This window comes from Pelmatolapia mariae, linkage group LG10_11 (assembly GCF_036321145.2).
Source record: "Pelmatolapia mariae isolate MD_Pm_ZW linkage group LG10_11, Pm_UMD_F_2, whole genome shotgun sequence".
Lineage (NCBI taxonomy): Eukaryota > Metazoa > Chordata > Actinopteri > Cichliformes > Cichlidae > Pelmatolapia > Pelmatolapia mariae.
This window is the reverse complement of record NC_086236.1, coordinates 20,257,055-20,279,543: the sequence shown is the minus strand read 5'-3', so window position 1 is coordinate 20,279,543 and position 22,489 is coordinate 20,257,055. Positions and strand designations below refer to the sequence as shown.

The window sequence follows — 22,489 nt, the reverse complement described above, 5'->3', positions numbered from 1 at the left end:
CTAATTTGTACAGAGGGCCCTGTGATCTGTATCACACATAATGTTAGAGTTTTGGGGAAATGTTGAGATTTGGAGGTGCAAAAATGTTTTTGCAGATATGTCTGTCAATATAAAGATCAAGCCAATCACTAATAATGCAAGAACTTAAGTGTTTGAAATTAGAAATGAAACCATAAAAAAACCCATTTCTTCACTTTTCAATGGAGTTACCTTCTACTGCAGGAAGCGTCCATATAAAAACTATCTATACACAGTGACATTAGACAGCAGCTCCCATTCCTCATTTATCCCAGCCCCTCCCCTGGTATCCATACTGCAATGCCCATCTGCTGCATTAGTCAAGATTCTCTTATCGACCCTTTTGTACACAGGCACCTGTTCATGAACTGTGACCTGGGTCTGTAACGTTTACAGAAGCTGAAGTCTGTTTGTTAGTTTGTTTTGGCAACTATGTGTGTCCAATAAAATGTTCATTTCTTTTCTGCATACGGTCATATCTTTTACCCTTATCGAACTGATCTTGAATGAGCTTCTGTTCAAAACATAGCAAAGCACGGCTCAAACCTCATTTATTGGTTTTATTTCAGAAAATTCTGAATAATGAAAGTGAAAACAAACCTTGTGGAAGTCTGTTTTCACAGTGAGTTTACAGTGTGACAAAAAGAATACATGAATGATTTAGTTGGTTCAATCATATGTGCTTCAATTAGAAAAATAAACCAAGGCATTGTTTTAAACAGAGTACACATCGTATTAGAGAAATCCCAAAACGAATTGCAGCATGTCAACGTGTTTAATTTTCCAAAAACTTAAGTGGTGCATAGTCCATGTTTTGTTTTCCAAGTACTTCCTTGAGGAAATCAACAACTTTGAAGAGATTAATGTGAAAGTCTCTGGAATCTGACTTTGAGTCTTCAACACCACCGCCCGTGCACACTTGCTGGCTTCCCCAACTGACCAATGCGATCTGTCAAAAAAATAAAAATAAAAATAAAAATTGGTTATTTGAAACGTTCAACAAGAACTTATTTTCTTAGTGGATTTATTCCCCAAGATGATACTTACTTGTGATGTACAAAACAAAGGACCTGATTTAGATTTCACAGATTTCCCCTCCCTTTCAAGATTGCCTTATGGAGCAGTCGTACAAGACTTATCACTTTACTATTTCTGCTTGCTCCCCGACATTCATGGGGTTGTGTACTGCAAATTTGTCTCCCAGAATGTGCAACCACTCACACCACCACACCAAGGAAATCTTTGCTCACTACCTGCTCTTCTTGCTAAAATTGCTGTTTGGATGTCTGTCTGTTCAGAATAGGACTTTGGCACGGAATGTCAGCCAAATTTAAAATGGGTGTTTTTTCTGTTTGTAATGGCTCTGCAGCAGAACCCTTTGAGTGCAGTGTATATTGCAGCCTACCTGTATTGTGCGATGTTCAAAGTTTTTATACACAGCACCTCCAGAGTCACCTGTACCAATAAATAGAAACACACAGAGATACAAAAAAACAGAAAACAAAGTCACTCATCTGCACCACTGTCACTGTGTTGGAGCACAGAATTTGATATCAAAATTAGGAACATACCAGTACATGCAATATGATCTCTGTATGGTTGTAGACCTCCAGTGCATATGAAGTTATCCGTCACAGCGTCTCTCAGTGTATCAGCCGTTATGCCCTCTACACCTACTGCATTTTTGATGCATTCGTATCTCTACATCGGAGAGAAGAATAAGGAACCCATACTTACATACACAGCGACACATGCACAACACAGCTCACCATTGTAAAACTTACATTATCACCAAGCTTAGCATGGACATCTTTCTGCTTTACTACAGTTCTTTTTGGATCGTGCTTTGTCCTTGTCAGGAAATTCAGTCTTTCGAGGTGATTCTTTAACAGAAGTCTCTCTGTAGATAATAGAGACACAGCAGAATACAGGTGAGCAACTCTGCAACCTGTATTGCCCTTGCAGTGGAGAGGCTTTGGTGATGCCATGCTACCTTTTTTTTCTTTCAGTTATTACCTTTTTTTTTTAAACAAAGCACACCCTTATTAACAAATTCTTGTTCATAGTGTCTACCCAACAAAAGACAAAGCTTTCTGATGAAACAAGGGGAAAAGCTAAAAAGTAACAAAGAACCATGAGACAGGGAGCCAATGCACACCAGAAACATAAGAAGCAATGAGGGGGGAAAAAACAAGACAAGAAGCAGCACGAGGAAAAAGAATAATGGAAATGTGTAGCAAACATCTGTGTGTGTCAGTGAAAATTTGCAAAGTGAGTCCCTAAACACTCGGTCACTTTGTCTGCTGCATCTTGCTAGCGGCCAAAATGAACACAAGGAGCAACAACCAGCAAATCATGTAAACTCTGGTCAGGGGATACATAATTTTTTCCTTGTGGGGAAACACAAGAAAAACTGTGGATGGACACTGCAGCACAACCGTGAACTTGCGAGGAAGAGAGATATGCAAGCATCTTAGAAGCAACCACTGCCTTTGCAATGGTTACTTCTAAGACTAGACCAGGTCTGCAACCACTTGCAGTCCAGTTATCCACCTTTCCTGTTAGGGTTTTGCTTATTTCAGCAAGACAATGACAAAACTAATTCTGCAAATATATAAGGATAGTATGGCTCTGAGCTCAATACCTCACAGTCTGTTTAGTCTGTTTATCACCCAGCTCTAAATAAAATTCGATATCTTTTGTTGTTCTTACAGACCTAGCTCTATGATAGTGCTATACAGCATAGAGCTAAAGTTATCACACCTTGTGACTGGCAGCTCTGGTTCCCCAAACGTAGAGCAGCGTTGGTCTCCACGGTGCAAGGTATGCAAATGGGCCTGAAAAAATTAATTATTTCAAACAGGGCATTAAAAATTGTTTTATCAATAAATCAGTACAGTACAAACAGAATAATTTGCATAGCCTGTTTCCTTACCTCACTTTAGTGGATATGTCAACATAATTCTCCAGTTGGATCAGAGCCACATCATAATCATAAAACTCCTTAATGCCTTTATCCGTTTTGGCAGTAACATTGTACTTTGGGTGATAAAATAAAGTTTTTGCTTTTTTAACTGAAAAAAAAAACCCCAGTTGTATTATTGTTAATGTCATCAATCGAAAAGATTAGACATATTTATCTATAGCAAATTTATAAAACAGGCTATCATGCTATGTTTAGATAAAGTTTTAATTACGTGCGTGTTGTTCTTCACCAATTTGAACAGAGACTTTTTCAGGCAAAAAACCATACACGCAGTGAGCAGCAGTCAAGACAAACTCAGGGGTCACCAGAGAGCCCATACAATTCTTCGAGTTACCGTCAGCCTTAAATTTGAAATAAAAAAACAAACACATACTTCAGACTGCTGCATGCAGTGAAGCAAGACACGCTTCATATTTAGATAAATAATTTACTATGTAAAACATCTGGTAGGGAGAACATGGTATTCTGATGTCTGGGCACCTAAATATATAAATTAATTAAATGAATGAGTTTTTGGATGGTTCACTAGCAAACATGTAAAGATGGAGATTTATATATTCAGTCACATTGCTCTACTGGTTTAAATGAAACAGTGAAACTTTCACCAGAGTAGAAACAAATGCCATCCATGGATACATTTTCCTCGTTTGCTCATAGCTGGGATCCTCATCCTCATCCTCATACTCATACACTTTGTGAAGTCCACAGAGACCCTTGACTTCATCTTCATCTGCATGAAAACAATAAGTGGATGATAATTAAAAATAGAAAATCCAATGTTGTTCGTATAGATAGCAGAAGAAGAAGAATCTTTTTTTCTGTTATGTGTTCATACAATGAAATTTTGTTTAGCAACTTTCAGCACAGAAGAGAAGAGGCACTTAGCTCACCATTTAAAATAATCAGGGAGATGGGGCGGTAATCACTGAGGCAGGAAACAGCTGATCTTTTTGGTAAAGGTACAACGATAGAGGACGTGAGGCAGACAGGGACTGTGGCCTCCTGCACAGACAGGCTGCCAACAGCATACAACATGGATGTAGCCTCCAGATTGGAAAAATGAATTTCAAAGGGCCAATTCAGAAGTGCTTTAAGCCTAAATTCTATCAGAGGGCCACCAGATTGCGGTACTTGTGGTGTTTTTTTCAAGGTTTTTTTTCATTATTTTCTTATTGAAGTTTTTAAAATTTCATTTTCATTTGTTCTGTGAAGCACTTTGCAATTTTGTTCAATTCTAAATTGGTTTTTATAAATTATTATCATCATTACTGCTGTTGTTAGTAGTAGTTGGTAGCAGTAGCAGTGAAGACTCAGCGTTGAACAGTGAACATTAGGCTGCATTCAGTTTGGATTTCAGTATCTCAAACCCTTTACATTACATTAAACTGCATTACACAGGTCCAGTGGGATACATGATCATATTTCTATCACGGCTACATCACTGGTGTCAGGCTAGATAAAGAGTAATCGTTCTGATCTCAGGTACTTTAGGAAACGAGAGAACCAAGCAGGCCTCCAGTTATGATCATTTGTCTCCCTTGTGTTTATTAGTGCTGGATGATGAATGCTGGAGTGAATCCAAACACACAAATACACACACAGCTGAACTACAAACAGACGGACGTTCATGCTTCACTTCAAACACAACTTACCGATCATTTCATCAAAAGTCTCTTGTAGTTTGTCTAAGTCCTTAACTCTGAAATAATGGCTCCCTCCAGTTCCTGCTGTGAGGGGCATTAGGTCATCATCAAAGATGTCATCTCCAATGGCAAAGATATAAATGTCTGTAGCAGAATGAAGCATAACATGTTTATATTTATATACAATATATACAGAATCCTAATAAGCATGTTATGCATTAAAGCGAGCATCGAACAAGAAACTGTTGTGTATCAATAAAATGTTACTGTAAAGAAGGATCAAGGTTGAATGATGAGACACTGTATAAAAATAGAAACGTGCACAAATCGGATGGAAAACTCACCAAGATAGTCGTCTCTGGATCCATCTGCCTGGTTCATATACACTTTGTTTTTTATTTGCATTACAGTGGGTCCTGGTGAACCACCCATGTTGTAAGCCCCTGTTGTGAAAAACAATGACAAAACCTTTTAAAAACAATGTGATAACTATTTTTTTTTAGAAATGAATAAAAACGTTTGTCTTTTGTTCTGTGATTGATGAAACATTTGAGAACATTATAAAAGCCAAAAACCCCATATTGTGATAACATGAAGTTAGACGAGCATTTCTTATTGTTGACGGCAGGGTTAATCAAGAGGCTGGAAATACCATCTGTAAAAACGATGAGGGCATGACGATGCTCCTTAAAATTCTTTCCAGCTTGAATCTCTATAAGAGACATTTTCTCCAAGAATTTCTTAAAGACAAGGTTCAGATTTGTTCCCGTGTTTCTGTCTTTGAGCAGGAAGAAGCACAAAACGCACATTACATAACTTATTGTTAGAAACAAACTAACAGAGTACAATAGCAATAAGCGCTTTACTCACCACCAACAGCAAATTCTTGTAATTTAGTTTTGACATCTGATAGTTCGGCCTTGCCGTCCAAAAAGTCAAGAATGTTGACAACTTCATAGAGTTCAGAGGAGAAAAATATGATTTCGTAGTTTGGCGTCACGGTAAAGGAGGAAATCTATTGATACATAAAGGAAATCGGTTACATAAAAGGTTGATGATCTCATATGAACTTCTGTCACGCCATTGTGAACACGTGTAAACTTAATGCAACACCTCCTTACATTTCAGATTGCTTATGTTTGTTATTTTGTTTAGTAATTGGTCCATAAATCAGCAGCTAGCGTATCCTGTGCTGAGCATTGACAACCAGCCAAAGCACTCATGCCAAGAAGCATCAGTCACGGTTATGAATTGTAATACATAATGAAATTTACTTCTAATGGGCCGTTGCGGTGGCAGACAGATTGGATGAGATTTAGTGTGTACGTTATGTGTACATCATGGAAGATGTGCTCCTTAAAGTGTGTCAGAGTAAAAAGCTTCACACTCACATACCCCCGTGGGTCCACGTGCCACATTTAAAGGCAGAAATAAACCAGTGATACATGAATAATTAAACTACAGCCTGTCATTTTATCAAATATCTGATCGAATGTTCAAAGACTCAGCGAATATATTGCCAGCATCCTTCAACAGCAGCCTGTAGCTTCACCCCATGCACACCGTTAGACCTCCAAACTGAGCCTTCAATTTGCAAAGCAATCCTAATATAACTCTAGTCCAAGCCCAATGTTGCTGAGTGTTTGAAAAATCTGCACGCTATAGCACAAAGAGAGTTTTGTAGCAGCATAAAAAACAAAAAGCTTCCAGTAAAATATGCTTTCATATCATTTTGGAAAACTCTACTTTTGACTTTTTTTTCTCTATTTTGAAAGAAAAGCTGTTTGTTTCTCACCGTTTCGATGAGTTTCACGACAGCGTCTCTGGATTTATTGACATAATCCTCTTTGATGCTGTCAGAAATATCCACACCAATGTAAATGTTAAGTGTGCCATTTTTTGAAATCCTGATTTTTCTCCCCTGCTGTGTTTCATCTGAATGACAAAAGATACTGTCAGCTTACACATCACAAACAAAAGTCTGAATAAACACTGTCATTGTTAAATTATTATACAGATAGCAGCTCTGTTACACTGTACGTTTGCATATCTTTGCATATTCTACTGGACTGAATTAACAACAAAGAAGCATGCATTATTATGCTATGATTAATTCTCTCACAACACCCTCCAGTCATTGCCATAAGTAGTTTTATTATTATTTAAATATGCCTAAACAGCAAAACGCAACTATCACTTTATTAGATACACTTGTTCAACTACTCATTAAAGCAAAAATCTAATCTAATGCAGATGTGGTCAAGACGACCCACTGAAGTTCAAACCGAGCATCAGACTGAAAAAAAGGTGACTGAGTAGTTCAGAAACTGCTGACCAGCTGGGATTTTCTAACACAACCATTTCTAGGATTTACATAGAAAAAACTACATATCCAGAGGTCAGAGGTCATAGAGGAATGGCCAGACTTCTTTGAGCTGATAGGAAGCCAATAGTAACTCAAATAACCACTTGTCACAACCAGAGGTGGCATAAGTACGCATATTTTATACTTAAGTTGAAGTACAGATATTTGTGTTAAAAATACTCTGGTAAAGGTTGAAGTACTGAATCAACTTCTTTACGCAAGTAAAAGTGAAAAACTGAAGCTTGAATATATCTGATCTGATCTGTACAACATGAGCAGAGAAAAAGTAGAATTTTTTTAAAAAAGCTCTATTTTTTGTTACCTGTGTGTTAGAGGGTGACTTTGCCTTCACACCTAAACTGGAAAATTTGTACAGGGTGTGGTAACCCTAAGATTGGTTGTATTGACTCAGCATGGGGAAAAAATAACCTCAGTATAATTTTTATTGTGAGTTGTAGATTTTCTTGGTGTACAAGCTGCGATCAGCTGACTTGCTGCTTCTCCTCTGAGGTTTACTGCTCTTCGTGGATTTACAAAACTGAGTTCATTGAGATGTAAGCACATGTTTCACAAACATGGCTGATTTCCAATATAAAGTTGATATAAAGGCCGGATTCAGGCAATGAATCTCAGCATCAAATTCGGCTTTGCTACTCTTGATGTAACCTGACTCTGACACTAGTACAGTGGTGGGCAATCTCAGTCCACGAGGGCCAGTGTCCCTGCAGGTTTTAGATCTCACCTTGGGTCAACACACCTGAATCACATGATTAGTTCGTTACCAGGCCTCTGGAGAACTTCAGGACATGTTGAGGAGCTAATTTAGCCATTTAAATCAGCTGTGTTGGTTCAAGGACACATCTAAAACCTGCAGGGACACTGGCCCTCGTGGACTGAGATTGCCCACCCCTGCACTAGTATCTGTGACACTGGAAGTAAAAGTAAGAAGTTGCCGGAAAAATAAATACTTGAGTAAAGAACAGAAACCTGAAATTCTACTTTAGTACATCTCCCACCTCTGGTTACAACAAAAGTATGCAGGAGAGCATCTCTGAATGCCTGACACATCAAACCTTGAAGCAGATGGGCCGCTCCAGCAGAAGACCACTCTGGCTGTCACTGCTGTCAGCTAAGAGCAGGAGTCCGAGACTACAATTCATACAGGCTCACAAAAAATGGACAACAGAAGATTTGAAAAATGTTGCCTGGTTCGATGAGTCTTGACTTCTGCTGCAACATTCGGATTGTAGTGTAAAGACATTCATGATGGGTAAACAACTACATGAAAGCATGAGCAATTCAGGCTGCTGGTGGTTGTCCAATGATGTGGGACGGTTTTCTTGACAAATTATGGGATAAACAGAACACATTTTAATACCACCGCCTAAGTATTGTTGTTTACCATGTCTGCTGCTTTGCAATCACAGCGTACCCATCTTCTGAGGGCTGCTTCCAGCAGGAAACCCACCACGTCTCAAAGCCCAAATCATCTCAAATCGGTTTCTCAAAGATGTCAGTAAATCTATCAACCCAACAGAGCACATTTGGGATGTGGCGATGATTCACATCTGAAGCCAACAAATGCGCGATTTGCTATCATGTGAATATGGACCAAAATCTCTGCTGAATTTTTTTCAAGATATCCTGTACCTGGGCTCCAGAATGGTACTAGCAAGATGTAGCTAATTTGGTGTCCAGTAAGAGTATATACTTGTTGATCAGTAACTTACCAGTGGACTCTAATATGGTCAGGCTCTCTTTGATTGAACTGCCAAATGCCTTTGAAACCTCCAGTGGTGTGTCGAAGGTGTGTTTATCTGCAAGGAATATGCATGTGATATATAATAATTATACTAAAGAAAGACCTTATAACAAGGCAACTCTCAGGAGTTTCAGGAAACATTTATAGATGGGAAGCTGGTGAGGGATCATATTGTCACTGGACACATGATTCTTAGATGCTCAGCACACATCTGCAGATCCTATGTGCCTAACCAGTGACTAAGTCACAACAGGACGGGATCTCTCACTGGCTTCCCACCAATAAGGCCTCCTCTCTCCACTCTATGGCACAGAGTGTAAACAGTATGTGTGTCTGTCATTCTTACAGTAGCATGCAGGCTCACTGCCAGACCACTGGCCGTTCTCCTGACAGACTCGTTCGCTGGAGCCCACCAAAAACAGGTTTCCATTGCAGGTGTATCTCACCGTGTCATCAATTTCAAAAATATTCCCCACTCTTGAGGCACCAGGTGGGATACCGGGATTAGCACAATGATCCCCAGCTTTGGTAAGAAATAAAAAAAAAACACAAAGGTCATTAAAAAACCCTAAAATGTGGGTTTCTGTAATAGCTGAAAACAAAGGAAGAGAAGGAGTCTACAAACACAATGGAAGGCCTGAATGCAAGCATCTACTCAAGAAAAGACGGCCATGGGGTTACAACAAAAACCTTACATTCATCATACTGTGTGTTTTAATGTAAACTCTTAATGTACAACAGCTGTCAAATCTAAAGGTATAACATGTCAATTTCAGTCTGTCTAAAAATACACTGTAATTTTATTTTTTTAAAATACAAGAAATCTAGAAAGCTGGAACAGCAATGATCAAGCTTTGATCATTGCTGTTCGGGACTCACAGTCACGGCTGCAGATTGGAGTGGAGCCGCTCCACTTCCCATTGTTTAAGCACACGCGTGTGGCTGAGCCTCGCATTGTGTATCCAGAGTAGCACTCATACGTGGTCTCGTTGTCCACATAGTACTTCTCCTGAGGGGGGGAGACATTTCCGTACTCCAGCACATTGGGGTCTGGGCATTCAATCCCTGTGAAACAAAACAAAAGGACCCTCAGTTACTATGCTGTTATCAGGCAGTGTGAGGCAAGGAAGAAACATCTTTGCCACTCACGCCTGCATTTCTGAGCTGGAAATCTTTTGGGTCGTGGTCTCCAGGAGTCATTAGCCTGACATAAGCGGGTTATTGCTGGGTATGGATAGTAGCCCTCAGGACATTGGTATACCAAGATGCTGCCTCTCTCCATGTTGTTACTCAGTGTGAATTCCCCTCCTTGCATTTCCAAATTACTCCCAGGGCAATCACATCGAACACCAGTTCCTGAAAAAAAATGTCCACAGTTCTCAGAGGCTACAATTTAAGTTTATTATACACTTTCATACGTACCATTACACAATTACTAAAGTAGTGTAAAATTCAAGATTTGACTTTTTTAAAGTACACAGTAAGCAATGGATAAACGTTCTTTTACTAAAATCACCAGGTTAGTGATCTTATCATCACAAAGGGTTTATACATTGTTTTACTTACCTTTGCGAAGTATTGTTTGCATTACAAGAATTTAAATTGTTATGTTTTAACGTGTAATAATGCAAAAAGTCTGATATTTTATATTTAACACAACATTATTTCTTTATTTCCATAAATAGATGATGAACAAAATTTAGAACAGACTTACATTTACTGAAAAAAAAATCTGTAAAATTCACTATAATGTTCACATTCGATGATGTTGCTACTTGGTAATGATTTTATTTTATTTTTGGCAATATAACTACCTCAAATTAAGAACGTAACATAGTTTTAAGAACATAAAACTATTGTACCTCAAGAAAAATAAGCAGACAGAAAGTCTGTATAGAAGTCTCTAAAACCTGATGGATAGAAGGACCTTTGTGAAATATTCAGTTATATATTAGTTAATAAATAAATATATTTGAACATTGATCAGTTTTTATATCTATGTTATGAATACTAAACCTTATACAATGCATAAACCTAAATAAACAACAAACACATTACTGGAAATTCAAAATTGTATATAACTTTTTATCTAAAATAAACGTATCTTACCCATCCAAAGTGCACATGAAAGCGCTGCAAGCCAACTCCAGTGGATAGAAAATCCCATCTTGAAGCTTAAACTGGGGGACAGTTTAAAAATGAGAGTGTATTGCAGAAGTGGCTGATTTATTTCAGAATAGAGAGTGATGTTTAAACTGGGAGTGGACAAAGACCATCCTGGTACTTATTAACTTTATGACCCGTAAAAGAGGATCAATACATGTTTATCACAGAAAACACTCAAACAATTTCTACATTTACATAAATCCTTCTCAACTGATAACTTATTTAGAATTACGCAAAGATCTCTTATCTAATATATCACTTACAATGTGAGCTGGGACACTAGTTACAGTAGTTATTATTTGTAAACTTCGCTTTACTTTTATTACGTGCTGATGCCAGCATCTCAATTAAATACATAAATAAATAAAACCAGTAGCAAAACATTTTCCAAACTGATTAGGTTCATTAGTAATAAGATTTGCTATACAAAGAGTCTCTGCATCTTTCAGCAATAAGGATGAAGATCACGTCATCACTTTCTGAAAGACTACGTGGAAAACCGACAAATTCAGAGTACACAAGGCACGAGGCCAAGAACTGATCCCGAATGGCCCCAATCTCTGGATCTCCAGCTGGTCCTCCATTAAAGACACACTCGACACTTTACTAGGAATATTTTGCAGTCTTTTTTCTTGATATCTTTTTTTCAGGGAAGACTTTGCTCATATTATGAAAAAGATGCCAAACTATGTGATGTTGTTGTTGTAACACTATGTTGTGTTATAACACCTGGTTGGTGCAGTGTGAGGTGACAAACAGAAAGCAGCTGAGCAGCTAAACCGCTGTATTAAGCAATTATCTTTCACTTAAAACAAAAGGTGAAGCACTACGGTAACAAAAGTGCTCTTGTCTCAGATTTTTTGATTTTTTGATGTACTGTTTTCATTTATTCAATTGTTTATATATGAAATAGTTAGCTGCATCAACTACAAATGTAGGTTGCATGGTTTGTGTTGTGTGTCCTGACCTTAATTAAGTTTTTTTTTGGATCCAGGATTTCCCGTTATGTGTACACATGCTATCACATGTTACACGAAAAACAAAGTCATTGTGAAACCAAGACAAAGTACAAACATTCGCTTCATCATTTCCCAAAAGCACCAGGGTTGCTTGTTGACACATTGATTCAAGAATTGATTAAACACTCCATCGTGCCTCAAGCTCTCTCTGGCTTTGAGTTTGTTTTCTGAAAAACAGTTAAGAGATTATGTTTTGAAAATGTGTTTTTTTTTGTCTTCTTTTTAATTTACATGCCACACAGACTAACTGGGCAGTTTTACAGTGTGAATACTGGACACATCAGTTCCTCCAGGGAATAAACCCTGTGGCACTATTATTTTCCCTTTAGTGCCCTCAATTTGAAAAGCCTTAGTTCTGTGAGGGCCTTCTGAAATGACAGTATCTGCAGGAGATTCCAGCTGAAGCTTCACACTTTCAGACACCTAAAAGTGGTTTAAATAAAAGCTTTGTAACATCCATTAACTAGAAAATGTTTTCTTACATGGGAAGAAAGGCTTTTTGAACATTCATTTGCATGAAACTCACAGCTGCATTCCATTTCCCTTATTTTTGACCCACATGTATTGTAGCATTTTTTGTTACTAAAATTGGATCTTGTGGATTCCACATGCAGCTAGCATGTTATTGTAAATGTCATAATCTGTATTTCTTATGTAGTTTTTTACACTGCACAATGAGTCACATTAGATTATTAACATATAATTACATTAAGTGAGTGTATAAATATTGGTAAATATACTGTAGAAGGGAATAGATATTAGAACATCATTTTTAATGTCAGGGTAGTGGTAGAGTTTGGTGTCATTCTTTCTGTGTTGGTGCTGACCTGAGTTAGGGCAACTCTAAATGAGGGTGGGTGGATTTTTGTTTGCTTCTTATGTTATTGTTTGTTTTCTATCTTTTATTACACTTCTTAAAATAGCAAAGTGGCAATTATTACTCTGAAACACCTGCATCAGTAATTTCAAAGAAAGATTTAAAATGTTTTTCAGCTCATTACAAACCCAATTCAAAAAGAATTGTGAAGCTGTCCAAAGCGCTGAAGACAGAATGCAATGACTGGCATATCTCATAAACCCATATCTTATTCACAATAGAAAATTTAAAAAAAACATGCCACATGTTTAACTTCATAGGCTCCAACCCCGTGAGACCCTAATAAGGATAAATGGAAGAGAATGGATGGATGTTTAACCCTTTCACGCCTAGTAAATAAATAATAAATAAATACAATTTTATTTATATAGCACCTTTCTAGACAGAATCACAAAGTGCTGCACATAAGATGACAGATAATAAAAGGGTAAAACAGACAATATAAAACAGGCAAAAATTTAACCAAAAACAGTTTTAAAAAGGTGAGTTTTGAGTTGTTTTTTAAAAACAACTACCGAGTCCACAGTTCTTAATGTATGAGGGAGACAGTTCCACAGTCTCGGGGCCACAGTGGCAAAAGCTCTGTCACCCTTAGTTCTCATCTTAGTCTGTTTTATAGCAAGTAAGCCCTGATCAGATGACCTCAGGGACCTGCTAGGAACATAGGGCTGTAGCAGATCAGAGATGTAGGGTGGTGCCAGTCCATACAAGGCTCTAAATTTCAAGACCAGGATCTTAAAATGTACTCTAAATTCAACAGGAAGCCAGTGTAGCTAAAATAGCAATGGTGTCACATGTGAATACTTGGAGGTTTTTGTCAACAACCTAGCTGCAGCGTTTTGCACAACCTGCAGACGATCCAGAGAACCTTTGCTTAGACACATAAACAAAGAGTTACAATAGTCCAAGTGTGAGGAAATAAATGCATGTATAACTATTTCCTGTTCAGGGCGATGTAGCAAATACGATGCAAATTACAACTAGCATAAGAGGGAAAAATATCTAAATAACTTCAGAGTATCTAATTTTTCAGCTGGTTCAATGAACTCTCCATTTAAAAAAATAGAATTTTGTGGCAATTATTCAGGCTTTAAATAATGTTGAATAATGAATTGTAAATCTGGCATGTTTAATCCGAATAAGACTTGGATAATAATGAGCAGTAGGTGGCAGCAATATGCGTCTGACCGGCTAAACTCAAAGAAGAAGAAGAAGAAGCAGAGCGGCGTAGAAGAAGACAAGGCGGAAATGACGTCCAAGCGGAAGTTATCGCCAATGAGACAACGACGCGCCAAATTTGTGAGAAATCTTCAGAAGTCAGTGCAGCAGGATGAAGACGTTCGTCTGAGCTTTAAGGATAGCTACATGTGGCAGTCGCTGCTGTGTGAAAAGGCTGAGCAGGTAGGTTATTTTCTCATGTTTTCGTATTTTAGTTTTCTTTCTTTCTTTCTTTTGAGCATCATGACATTTGACAGCACTCTGTCAAAGTGCTGTCAAAGTTAACAGTTTTGTAAACTGGTAAATGCTTAACAGACACTTGTTAGAAGAAATAGGACCCATGTTATGAAAATAATGAATACATAAGTAAATATTAGAAAGCGAAAGTGATGAGTGCGTGTGTTTCTGTCTCTAGCATGGCGGTGCCTTTTGTCCAGGACTGGGACGTTGTTCAGACTCTGGGAGAAGGAGCCTACGGAGAGTATGAAAGCTTCCTTATCATTGTTTATCATTAGCTTATCGCCTTTAATAGCCGTCCTTTTCCAGCCATCGCACAAGGATTTTTCTTTCCTTGTTTCATGGGATCATGACAGGCATGTATATGCACTAGAAATGTTCATCTGATAATCCAAAAACAGCACTCACAGGAGACACCTGACTCCATCACAGTCACAGTTAGCCTTGAAAAAAAAGGAAGATGAACCAGGTATCAAAATGTAGGTAAAAATGAGACCTTACATATGCTAAAACATGTTTGATGTAGTGTTATGAGACTTGAAAGTTTAACCATTTTTACAATAACAATCCCATGGTTTTTGCCATGGAATTGTTAGACAAAACAAACAAATCAAACAGTCAGGGTAGCAATGACTGCTTCTATCATTCTTAAATTATGGCATTATGCCACCATTAAATGAGGTGTCCAGAGATACCGATGCTCAAAGTTCGTTATAGAAGAAAACTACTGCACAAAAAGAACCTTTTAACTTTAGATTGACTATTTTAGTGGGTTTAAAATGATCTTAAATAGCTTTGTTTTTTTGGTTTTCTTGTTTTCTAGAGGTCAAAGTCAAGTTTACTTATATAGCACATTTCCAACAGTGCATGCTGCACAAAGTACTTAACAATCTAAAATGCAACTAAAATAAATAAAATGCACAACAGTGATGCAGTAAAATATAGAAGGGGAAAAATAAATAAAATAAAAACAACTAAAACAGACAAACTTTGACATTTGACCTTCTGATTTTATTGAAAAGTTTAACAAAGTTTAAAGTACTTGAAAATTATATCTAGAAACACTTTAGGAAGACTTTAGCTCTTTGTGCATCCTGTTTCCATTCAGACTTCCTCTCACTTCTCTTCACCTCCGTGCTCTCTTTTCTCTTTATGATCTAACCGGTTTTTCCTCTTTGTGTTCTTGGTCTCAGAGTGAGGTTGCTGGTGAACAGACAGACCGAAGAGGCAGTAGCAGTGAAGGTCATCGATACCTCGCAGGCAAAAGAGTGTGCTGAAAATGTCAAGAAGGAGGTCTGCATCCACAAGGTACATCCATCACCTTCACAGTTAGTATGAATGAAAGCAGCGGCTCACCAGTGGTGTGTTGTAAAACAAGTCCAGCTGTTCTTAAATCCATATATTAATACAGTAAACAGCTGTATGAAATAAATTGTTAATTAACTAAATCACAGCTTTGTATGCTCTCATTTCCCTTTTCCTTGCATCAGTTAAAAAAAACAGCCTGTTCATGCAAGTCCCAGACTGTGAGAATTAGATAAAAACTGTTACTGTTGTGAAAACCAACTCTAGCCTCAGCTGATCTGGGGACGTTGGTAGCCCTCAGCTCGAGGGTGTCATTTGTTGGGAAAAGTTGGTTAAACCTAATGCTATTCCAGGCAAGCTGAAAGACAAGAATACAGATGTACAGATGTGTCTGCTTGTTTTGAATCACCTAAATTGATGTGACATGATGACAGAAGATCCAAAAACCAGCTGAACAGACACAGAAGAGGCAAACTGAAAGCAAACATGTATGAAGTCTTACTTCATACTGGCTAAAATATAAAGAACTGGCATTTGTTATTAATGTTGGTTAGATTCATAAAGATAAACTGGCTGAGACTGACCAGTTTGTTGCTCTAGTTTACAGGTACAAACCGATTGTAAGCAATTTAACACAGACTGAAGTTGGTTTTATTTTTATTTTTTTAGATTTGTAGAATTAATTAAAAACGTTAAGCTCTTAGCTAAGTAGAATGATAGCTGAGAGCACTGTTTTGAGGATCTTTGTGTGTGCACTTAACTCATAGATGCTCAAACACACCAACATTGTACGCTTCTTTGGCCATCGGAAGGAAGGACCGACTGTGTACCTCTTCCTGGAGTACTGCACCGGGGGAGAGCTGTTTGACCGAATCGGTGAGCCACAAACACACATTTGACGAGGAAACTGTCATAGAAAACCTTTTGTTTGTTGATTTATTCTTCCAACTGTAACTTTCCTGACTCAGATATGATTAGCATGAATACATGAATTCAACTTAGCTGAAATGCGTCTGGAGTCCAGTAATCATTCTTTGCAAGTATTTGATTTCAGGCTTACTCTCTTTCTTCTTTTACGCTGTCTTTAGAGCCCGATGTAGGGATGGCTGAAAAGGATGCTCATAGATTTTTCCAGCAGCTAATAGCGGCTGTGGTGAGTGAAGAACATCTTTGTGTTGATGTGACTTCCTGCATATTTTCCTGCTGTTATTCTCTTTTTAAGTTTTTTTTATTTGACCTTTTCTAGGAGTACCTCCATGATTTTGGCATCACACATAGAGACATAAAGCCAGAGAACATTTTGCTGGATGACAAAGGTGAGGAAATGCAATCTTTATCAAAGGATTCTCTTTTTAGGATTCTCTTTTATTTCTTATAACCACCGCCCTCTGGGGTTGATTTGTTTTTTGATTTTTTTAACCTTCAGATAACCTGAAGCTGACAGATTTTGGCCTGGCAACCATGTTTCGCTTTAAAGGCCGAGAGCGCCTTCTGAATCGATTGTGTGGGACTCTTCCCTACGTGGCTCCGGAGCTTCTGAGCCAAACAGAGTACAGAGCTCAGCCTGCAGATATCTGGGCTTGTGGCATAGTCCTCACTGCCATGCTGGCTGGTGGTAAGATCCAAAATTAGAAGATCATACACACATCTGTAGTCCAATACCATATGACAGCATTGGCAACGAGAAGTTGATGATATCACAAAGCTGTTAGGTCAGCATGGGCCAGTGTCAAAGCTGCAGGTGGTTGTTGTGCTGTGTGAATTTGCATTTGATTGAATTACTGATTTTACTCAATTACATAGCTGATTTTTCATCATTTTTACTGTCTTGTAACTTGCTGTCATATTTCTGCCTGATGTCGGACAGGCCCATCCTCAGTCTTCGATCAGATTCAGTTTTCAATCTTTAGAGCCTGACATGTTTACCTGAATATCAACTTGCTTTAAGTCAACAGTGAAGTACAAACAAGCTAGGAGATCACATGGTAATAGAAATAAAAGAAGAAATACTTTATTTATCTCTTATATGGGAAATTCTTTGGTTATAGCGGTTGGAATTTTTATAATAGAAGTATAAACAGTTAGTGTATATATTTTAAAAAAACAAACAAACAAACATTAAAGCATTGATCCGTTTCGTTTGACAGATTTCCTGACTGTGCCCTTCTGGTGATGTTGAGAGTACGTACAGGTCCACATGGTTCTCACTGTTGTACACGGTGCCATTTAAGTTCTTTCACTCTGCCCATAAAAATCTAAAAGCTTACTGGATTTAAGTTTGGCCTGTTCAACAGTTTTTGACTTTCTTTTTTTTTTTTTAAGTTCCATCAAAGCTCTGACCCGTCTCTGATTTCCCCATGAATGTCAAACTTGTGTAAAGATTAACTTCTATGTTTAACTGCCCCAACCTCCACATTGCAAATCAGCACTGCTACTGAGGTTGGCTACAATCCAGTGATTAACTAGATGCTTCCACTGTAATAGTTTTCTGTGTCAAAGTCTGAAGGCAGCACACCAGGTCAGAAGTGCGATGGCCAGGAGAGCCCCCCCTCATTCTCTGACAAGGAGTTGTTCACTAGGAAAGTTGTTTACCCCAGTAGGGTGAAACTTTTAGTCCAGAGTGCTGCTATGGAGCGGACACACAGTGTATTAAAAACATGTTTTGTTTTTTGGTTTTTTTTTTTTGTTGAACATGACAAACATTGAGCCAAAAAATTCAAGTTGCCTTTTAGAACCAATGGAAGAGACTGAGATGCTTGAGTTTTGCACTGTGAGAGGGCACATTACTTTAGCAGTGACACCCAGCAGGAGGGACGTGAAGGGGAAAATGACTAAATTTAACATAAGTATTTCTAAGGTGAAAGCTGTGTACGTTGTCTTGAAACTTTGTCATCACATGTCTGTTATCCACTGCTTATTTTTTGCCCCATCGCTGCGGAAATCAGTCAGGTCGATGGACGCTGGCAAGTTACAGTTTTATAGATATATCTATATCACATATAGATATGGATATCTGTGTTTATACGCTTAAGAATTGGTTGTAAACTTAACCAAATTATAGACACAAGGTGATTTAGTTATCTTGAAATACAGTCACATCACTGTAATGGTAAAACAAAACAACACTACAAGCTTATTTTAGATTGAGGTCTGTTTAAAAATTCAGTTTATTTATTGTATATAGTTCTGAAAGATCAGACAGCATGTCTTACATCATTAGAAAAAATGCAAACGCTACTTCCCTGAGGTTGTGCATTATTGAAGTCCATGCAGTTAATGTGAGGAAACCTTTTTGTTGCTTCCTTGTTAGAGTTGCCGTGGGACCAGCCAACTGAGAGTTGTCAGGAGTACGCAGACTGGCTTCAGAAGAAAACATATTTACCTCCTTGGAAAAAAATACAGCCACTGCCTCTTAGTGAGTCGCAAGCTATTGTTAGTTTGGTTACTGCATGTTTTACATGTTGTTCTTTGGTTCATGTGTAACTTTCTTTAAATTCAGGTTTGTTATCCAAATTGCTGCTGGCCAATCCAGATGCACGCATCGCCATCACAGACATCCAGAAAGACCGCTGGTTTACTGAAGGTAAGTCCCAGCAACAGGTTTAGTTTAGCCTCAGTGTTCACTGTACTCATACTTGTCTGTCTGTCTGTCTCTGTAGGAGTGAAGCAGCCAACAAGTTCTCTGCACTCAGGAGGGAACAACAGTCTTCGATCTGATGGGTCACTCATATCTCGGGCCAACAGGTCAGAACTTTGCGCTTTTCTCATTTTAGCTCAGTTTCTTTTTGTGTCTGATAATCTCAAGAATGTCTTTCTCTTTCTGTAGTGATGACAGGATGCAGTTTTCCAGCTCTCAGCCTGACTTTGCAGCCGGTGGCTGGGAAGCCATGTTGTTAATTAGTCAAAATGACGGTCAAGTCAGCTTCTCCCAGCCGACCAAACCTGAGCACATGTTACTGGGTAGTCAGTTACTAGGTACACCAGGAGCCAGTCAGGTAATTCACATACTCAGTGCTGGATTAGTTTCACTACATAAATGTTCATATGTGTATTTATTTTCAATGAAGCACACGAAGACAGAGATGATTCTTTTTTTCTTTTTCTTTTTTTTTACCTTTTACCAAAGTTTCTTTTGATTTAAAGGCATCTGAATATCAACAAAACTCTGATGCATTATTGCTGTGAGTTATTTAATATGTCCTCATTTCTTCTTTCTGTGCACAGTCGCCGTGGCAGAGGTTAGTGCGGAGAATGACGCGTTTCTTCACTACTGTCAGTGCTGATGAGTCCTTAACTGCCCTGAAAGACATCTGTGAAGGCCTGGCACTTGGCTTCAAACTCACTAGCACCAAACAGGTATATCTACACTCAAATATACAAGATTTTTACATTTTCTGATAACACAGCCTTCTCTGCTGCATCTCATCATAACACACTTTTATTTTTTATAACACACATTTTAGGTGACCGTGAGCACGCTTGACAAACGCAATAATAAGCTCATCTTTAAAATTCATTTGTTGGATATGAATCAGAGAGTGCTGCTGGACTTCAGACTGTCTAAGGTAGGTTTTACCATTTTAAAAATGAATTGTATATTATTTCTAACACGACTTACCCCCTGCCTTCTGCACGTTCTGAAATCTTAACCACTAAAGCTTGCAGTCCATGCAGTCTTGTGAAAAATGAAATTCAGATTCAGTAGCTACATGACTTTATCAGTGTCTCACATCATTGTGGAGGAATTTTGGCCCACTCTTCTTTAGAGTACTGCTTCACTTTGAGGTTTGTTTATGCACAGTTCTCTTAAGGTCCCACCACAGCAATTCGGTCACGTTGAGGTCTGGACTTTGAGTGGAGCATTGCAAAACCTCTGTTGTAAATGTGCTGCTGTGCTTGGGATCGTTGTCCTGTTGCATGACCCAGTTTTGGCCAAGCTTAAGCTGTTGGCCAGTTGGCCTCAGATCTGTCTCTAGAATACTTTGGTATACACAGAAAACTCAGTGACCGCAAGGTGCCCAGGTCCTGTGGCTGCAAAACAAGCCTGAATCTTGACACCGCCATCACAATGCTTGACACGTGGTCCTGTGTATTATGGTTAAACATATTTACCTTCGTCTCATCTGTCCAAAGATTTCTTCCAGAAGTCTTGTGGTGTATTTAGATGCAACTTTGTAAACCTAAGCTGTTCTTTTTTTAGAAAAAAAAAAGGCAGCCGTTCCAAACAAGCCCTACTTGTTCAGTCTTTTTCAACTAGAACTTTTTCTAAATGATTGTTTAACGTTTAGCATGCAAACTGAGTCCTGTGGTGTCTGAGATGTAGCTCTTGGGGCTTTGGCACTTGCAGTAAGGATGTAGTTTGTGCTTTGCAGGACTGCATGGAGTCCTTTTGAAAGCTTTCTATTCCATATGACTTTACAACAAACATTGTGACTTGTGCTTTTGAACTTGGACAATGGAAGACATAAAGATCATTTTCAGTCTTTTCCCCAGACTGGTGGAAAGTTGGTTTCAGCTGTCTGTATCATAAATGAGGATTTTTCAAACTGGCTGAACCAATAGACTCACTTGAAAACTTCTACATGGATAAGCAGGGCAAATCACTCTTATTCGGCCTTACGCAAAAATCCATCAATAAGCTTCAACGTGTCCAGAACTCTGCTGCCTGTATTATTACTAGGACTCCCTCTACCCACCACATCACCCCTATCCTGAAGCAGCTTCACTGACTCCCGGTTAAACTTCGCATTAATTTTAAAATACTCCTTTATACATTTAAGGCTATTCATTCTCTCTCCCCACCATACCGTTCTGATTTGGTACAGATCTCCAGCCCATCCCAGTGCCTCAGATCCTCCTCTTCTCTTTTTCTTTCTGTTCCTTCCTTTCATCTTATCACAATAGGGAGCAGGGCTTTTAGTCGCTCTGCCCCTCGACTTTGGAATTCCCTACCCTCTGACCTCGGAAACATCACTTCATTCCCTCTTTTTAAGTCCACCCTCAAAACCCACCTGTTCAAGATAGCCTACTCTATATAACTTCTCCATGCTCTTAAACTTTCTTTTATTATTGTGTTTATTTCCTGTTTTTATGCCTGTCTTATTTGCCTCGGTACAGTGTCCTTGGGTGTTTTGAAAGGTGCTTTTAAATAAAATGTATTTATTATTATCATTATTATTATTATCATTATTATCAGAGCACTTAGATACGCTGCTTATATTGTTGGACTGAGTGGAACTTGTTAGTGTATATTACCTCTAATATTCATCCATTTTATTCATTTTCTGGATTGTGTGTCTGTAAAACAATACTGTTTTTAATGATACCCATAGGTAAACAGATGTTGGCATATAGGGCTTAGATTGTAGCCTATATTCATGTAAAATATGCAGTCATCCTTCTTGGTCAGTTGGTTTCACTCATGTTTGTTTAAAACGTGCTTACTGAAAGACAAACTGTAGCAGAGAAACCCACTGGTCTGAGTCACCTAATGAACAGGTCTAAGAGTACAATGTCCTCAGTGTATGAGTGCACTTTCATCAAATCAAGACGGTCGTGTGTGTTGTGTGTGTGTTTCCAGGGTGATGGTTTGGAGTTCAAGCGTCTCTTTGTGAAGATCAAACACAAGCTCGGTGACATAATCAGCACTCAAAAGATTTTGGTCCCCATCTAGTGAGCAGATCTACACACAAATGCTCTCTACTATGGACTGTAGAGAGGCAAACCTGTGTATATATTTACTTGTTTTGTTGATGTTTTTCATGTATTCTGCTGTTTTGTTTTTTGGTTTTTCTGTCCTTGTGTTAAGAGTTGAGGTGAAGTCCTGACTCCTCTTCTTAGTAAGTGTGTGTTAGAGTATGTCTACATTGTCATTTGTGTTTCTGCTATTAAAG

The 22,489-nt window shown here is 38.4% G+C and overlaps 2 protein-coding genes across 2 annotated transcripts; one reads left to right on the top strand and one right to left on the bottom strand.

Moving 5' to 3' along the window:
* Window positions 1–793: 793 nt before the first annotated feature.
* On the bottom strand, window positions 794–10,941 carry LOC134636730 (complement factor B-like). The gene is made up of 18 exons (XM_063486851.1): window positions 10,884–10,941; window positions 9,924–10,130; window positions 9,654–9,839; window positions 9,121–9,297; window positions 8,743–8,829; window positions 6,443–6,582; window positions 5,518–5,662; window positions 5,300–5,425; window positions 4,992–5,090; window positions 4,657–4,791; window positions 3,610–3,734; window positions 3,216–3,345; window positions 2,954–3,092; window positions 2,782–2,855; window positions 1,803–1,918; window positions 1,590–1,719; window positions 1,424–1,473; window positions 794–967 (listed from the first exon to the last, which is right to left on the bottom strand). The coding sequence occupies exons 1-18, from the start codon at window positions 10,939–10,941 to the stop codon at window positions 794–796; spliced, it is 2,298 nt and encodes a 765-aa protein (XP_063342921.1).
* A 3,171-nt stretch (window positions 10,942–14,112) lies between these two features.
* chek1 (checkpoint kinase 1) lies at window positions 14,113–22,489 on the top strand. The gene is made up of 14 exons (XM_063487079.1): window positions 14,113–14,237; window positions 14,470–14,535; window positions 15,485–15,599; window positions 16,364–16,472; window positions 16,685–16,749; window positions 16,843–16,912; window positions 17,023–17,211; window positions 18,907–19,011; window positions 19,096–19,179; window positions 19,256–19,340; window positions 19,423–19,591; window positions 19,821–19,952; window positions 20,060–20,161; window positions 22,177–22,489. Exons 2-14 carry the CDS (start codon window positions 14,471–14,473, stop codon window positions 22,267–22,269), a joined length of 1,383 nt encoding a protein of 460 aa, XP_063343149.1. The 5' UTR covers window positions 14,113–14,237; window position 14,470; the 3' UTR covers window positions 22,270–22,489.